Source organism: Neopsephotus bourkii, unplaced genomic scaffold (genome assembly GCF_033783945.1).
Source record: "Neopsephotus bourkii isolate Nb327-2 ecotype Australia unplaced genomic scaffold, CSIRO-AGI_Nbou_v1 NB_1637, whole genome shotgun sequence".
NCBI classification, from domain to species: domain Eukaryota; kingdom Metazoa; phylum Chordata; class Aves; order Psittaciformes; family Psittacidae; genus Neopsephotus; species Neopsephotus bourkii.
Window position 1 is genome coordinate 8,028,972 of NW_026902112.1, and position 4,677 is coordinate 8,033,648.

The 4,677-nt window shown below is 44.1% G+C and overlaps 1 protein-coding gene across 1 annotated transcript; it reads right to left on the reverse strand.

Annotated features, from left to right (window-relative positions):
* Window positions 1–2,796: 2,796 nt before the first annotated feature.
* LOC133223429 (leucine-rich repeat-containing protein 40-like) lies at window positions 2,797–3,591 on the reverse strand. The gene has a single exon (XM_061374110.1). The coding sequence runs from the start codon at window positions 3,589–3,591 to the stop codon at window positions 2,797–2,799; it is 795 nt and encodes a 264-aa protein (XP_061230094.1).
* Between the last annotated feature and the right edge of the window lie 1,086 nt (window positions 3,592–4,677).

The following is a 4,677-nucleotide window of genomic DNA, read 5'->3' on the forward strand; positions in this document are numbered from 1 at the left end:
GATTAGATTTTAATGCCACAGCAATGACAACACTAAGATCTAGTTATTGCTCTGCATAACTATGCTGCTAACACAGATCCAGAATACAGCAGCTCATATGCACTATTGGGATTTCTACTTTAGGAAGTGGGATTTTGGAAGCAATCAGGACTACGGAAGAGGTGACAGACAACATGGTGTCAGGACAGAATTTCTAGCTGAATAACATATTCAGTCTGCTCAAGCAGCTTGATGTAAGGCCAAAGTGCCCTCACTTGCATTAATTTCTCAGAGTATCTCTTGATTGCAAAGCCCGGAGAATTACAGTAAATGTATTTGCACTGTTTACTGAAGATTACATTTTCTTGTAGGCTTTAACCCCCTTTTTAGCTCCATTCACTCCCAGGCATGACAGGTATGTTATTAACAGATCCAAACAGACTTCAGATATTATGGTTGTGGTTTTTGAGAGAGGACTAGTTAAACTAAGTGTGGAAAACCTGATCGGCCAAAACAAAGGGTAAACGCTGTGAGATGTTATGAACCCCCCAGACAAGCTAAAGTCAGCTTGCCCTATGGGAATCACCAGCCGAGAAGCAGAAAGGAAAGATAGTCAAAATTTGGAATGGGTTCTCAAGCCAAATGAACTGTTTTTTTCTGCAATGTAGGATCCAAAGATAGGATGAGAAGAGTTTGACATGGGACATAAGAAACTGTGTACCACTTGTGTAAGACGATGCCTGGAAGGATTCAGTGTATTAGGCACAAGCCTCTAAAAAAGACCACAGTTACTAGAATTTCATTCCCACATGTGTCCCAAAACAGGGGAATAACCTTGTTTTTGCTCATGGCCCAGTGCTGGTACTGCCTTTATACTCATCTTCTAAACCAAACAAGCTTTAGAAAGCAAGATTATTGCACATATTGATGGGGTGGGAGGAATAGCAAAATAAGACAACAGACTAGTTTGAGTCCTAAGAATGAATCAATAGCAAAACCAAGAACAAACCCCCAGTACTTCATCATCCTTAGTGTTGCCACCTTGATATATCCCTGTCTGACCTAGCACCAGTTTCACACACCACACCTTATGCTGCAAATCTCCTCTGAAAAACAACCAAGAGTAAAAGATTGGCAGTTCGTTGTCCTGCTCCTTCATCTCTGACTGTCCATGCTGCCACAGAAAGAGCCAAGTGAGCAAGACACCACAGTCCCTTTACTCCTTTCTTTCCTATGTCACATCTTAGAAATAACCAGCTGCAGGAAACAAACTGGTGTTCGGTTATTGTATGCCTGTTATTGACATGCACTGATTTATCACTGTGTGAGAAACTTCTGTACTGAATCTGGTACCACCAAAAAGTGACAGCAGGTTTGAAAGCTTCACAGACATCAGGGACAGAGCAGTGCAGAAATCGCTTCAGGCTATGAATATCTGGATTTGTGCTTTTGTCACCAAGTAAAGTTTCTGCACTGATTCAGATCTTATTCTCCTTGTGCCAATCTTTGCTATGGGGGGAAGAAAATGACTGAATGAGAGACTTAACGGTCCGTGTATCAATGTCTTAAGCTCTTTCTCTCTTTGTGAACTCTGGATGAACATGTTCAGCTCCCAGCAGGCCTGACTCAGCCTTTCTTTCCAGGAAAGACATAGAGCTGCAGCTTTCTGTATGTTGGCCAAAGGAGAAATAAGAAACAAAGGAGAGAGGGCAAGAAAAGCATTGACAAGGGAATGAGAGGCTGGTGATAAGAAAATAATGAAAAGCAAAGATAATGTCAGAGGGAGTAGCCACAGAGAAAACACCCACCAAGAGCAAAGCTAAGCAGCAGTGGGAGGAAAACGCTGATGAGAGAGGCGAGGAGAGAGCAAAATGAAACAGAAAGGAGTCTCAGCAGATTTTCATAATAAAACACTGATGAAGCCTTTTATGATTATAGGCAGGGATTCTCAGAAATGTTCCCTTGCAGGAAGTTAACATACTCATATTTTAATGTCTCTGAACATTTTCCCAGTCTCAGTAGAACTGGAAACTGTTTTTGCTAGTGCTGAATGCTCTAAACCTGGGCTACACCCTACATCACCAAGCTCCATTGAGCAACATCACTGAGATCTGCTCTGGAAGGACTGCCACATCAACTCCAGGTCCATGCTGCTTCCAAGCAGCGTGACAATTCTGCCCTGTAACTGTTATTCAGGAGAAGCAGGGTAAGAAATATGCTATGTCCTGTGAAATCAATAGAGGGATCGCTTGCATGGTACCTTGTGGGACCTGAACACAGGTTGGTTCTTATCCAAAGCCAGACAGATGCCTGAGTTGATTCAACCTGTGTGTTGGATGTAAAATACCATGTAAAGTAATGAGTTTCTGAGCTACTTGAAGCAGAGCCAGATCCACAAGTCAGTATGGCCTTAAACGTTTCTTTATATCTCAGCAGGGTGAAAATAAACAGTAAAAATTGTGCTATTTACACACCACCAGTTCTTTACCTGACTTTATCCTCCCAGACAAACTGTTGTTCATTTTATCAGATTGGATATTTGGCTGCAACCTTTCATGAGATAGGTCTATGCGGCTATAAATAACAAAAGGTTATAGCTGTCCCTGAATGAATTTTTGAAGGGTATATGCCACTGTTCAATAATAGTGCCCCAAAAAAAAAGACTGCCAGAAAAATCACCTTAGAGCAGAGACGAAGCTTTTGAGCTCCACAGGTTCCATCAGACTTTTCCTGAAACACATTTTGCTTATACAGTTGATTTACACAGAATAAATCCATCTCAGTCACTCCTAAGGGACTGACACCAGTTGCCTAGTTTCAACAAATCGTACAAAATGACAAGAAATAGCCTCTGATCTTTTCAGAGCCTCTGCTGCAGACTTCAGGGAGATGACATTCCAGTGGACTCCCCTCAAAATTGCATGAATAGCAGTGGCATCCCCAGTGAAGGTTCATCAGCTCTCCAAAAGATGCTGAAGGGGAACATGCATGGTTGTTTCCCAACCAAAGTGTGCACAGGTTCCTTAGAAGACAGATGTCTTTGGGCAGACTCTCCAGTGAGTTGAAGAGCAACAGCAATGATTCCAGATTCTCCAGATGCTGAATGCTGAAGGGAATTGTGCCTATCCTGTTGTCACTCACATCCAGAAGGATGAGGCTCCTGAGCTGGCTGAGTGATGCAGGCAGTTTGGTGAGGCTGTTGTTGGGAAGGTGGAAGCTGCACAGCCTTTGGAGTGGCCCCATCTCTGGGGACAGAGAGTTCAGGCTGTTGTTGCTCAGAGTGAGCCTCTGCAAGTGGCTCAAAGGGCCAGTCTCAGCAGGGATTGTCTTCAGGTTGTTGGAGTCCATGTAGAGGCAGGTGAGGTGCTGCAGGTGGCTGATGTCATGGGGCAGCAGGTCCATCTGGTGCCTCAGACAGCTCTCATGTCCCGGGCTCATCTCCAGAACCTGCAGCTTGTCCAAGCCAGAGACCTGCTTAGGAACCGACACCAGCTCTCTGCCTGAGATCTTGAGTTTCTTCTTCCCTTCATGTTTCAGATCATGCGCTGTAAGGTACCTCCAGAATGGATTGGGGCTACTAGAGGCACATCCCAAAGAGGTGCCTGCATCCATTGCCCTACCAGAACCATGGCTGGTTGAACTGAGATGATTTGTTGTACGTTCCTTGGGCAACATCTGAGACATTTGGTGGATAAAAGCCCTCTGTCAGCTTTCCTCTCTACCAGGCACATTATCAACACACATGCAGAGTATTTGGGTGGTTCAGATACACCCTACTGAACAAACACTTGGCATCCTCACTTGATCAGGTGTTTCCCTTCCAGCTCTGCAGTGTACACAAAGCCCAGCTCCCAAGCTATGACGTTGCCTCTTGTGGTTGCAGCCAGGGAGCTAATGGCAAGGATCTGTCAGCGTTCAGATAGTGGAACAGCAGTGTTTTGGCTGATTTTCAGCAGATCAGTTTAGATCTTTGTTTGTGGGTAGCTCTCTCCACTCATCAAGGGTGCCATTGTCTAGGAATTCACATTGGTCAGTCCCAAGGGATTGCAAGGGAAGAGGAAGGCTGGGTAGATAAAGCACATGGTAAATAGGACAAGATAAAGCAGGTGGTAAATGGGATGAGAAGAAAACAGAATCACAGCTGGTGGCCTGGGAGCTGGGAACCATTAACACATCCTGTCCTCAGGTCAGTTTGTGCCTTTTAACATTCAGAAAACACATGAAAGAATCAGTTTTGAAATGTGGAAGTTTTCCTCCATCCTGATGACTGTATGACCCCCTGCATCACAGAGATACCATCTTTCTTGTGCTGCACTTGCTCTGGCATATTTAAGGGCTAATTTTTACTCCTTCCTGGCATAGCTTTTATAGGAGATGTAAAATGCCAGGTGCATCCCAAGCCATCCCATGCAATGATGTAGAGCATTTTCCTGGAAGGAGAAAATGGTGAGTTTGAAGCCTCAGGCTGAGAAAGACTACCTCTTTCCTTCATTCTGCAGTCCTTAAGGATTTCAGCTAAAAAATGCTTAGGATAACCATTTCAAATGCTTTTGAAGCAGAGAGGTCTCCATAACATCCCACATACTATTAAAGGTAGAAAACAATGTGTTAGACGCATGGTCTAAGCAGGTCTACAAAGCCAAGTCTTGTAAAAGGAGAGTATGTGAGCTTTGCTTTGCTACTCTGACAAATGGCTGC

Coding starts and splice junctions, on each gene's coding strand:
- LOC133223429 (XM_061374110.1), bottom strand. CDS start 3,591: ATGGATGCAGGCACCTCTTTGGGATGTGCCTCTAGTAGCCCCAATCCA.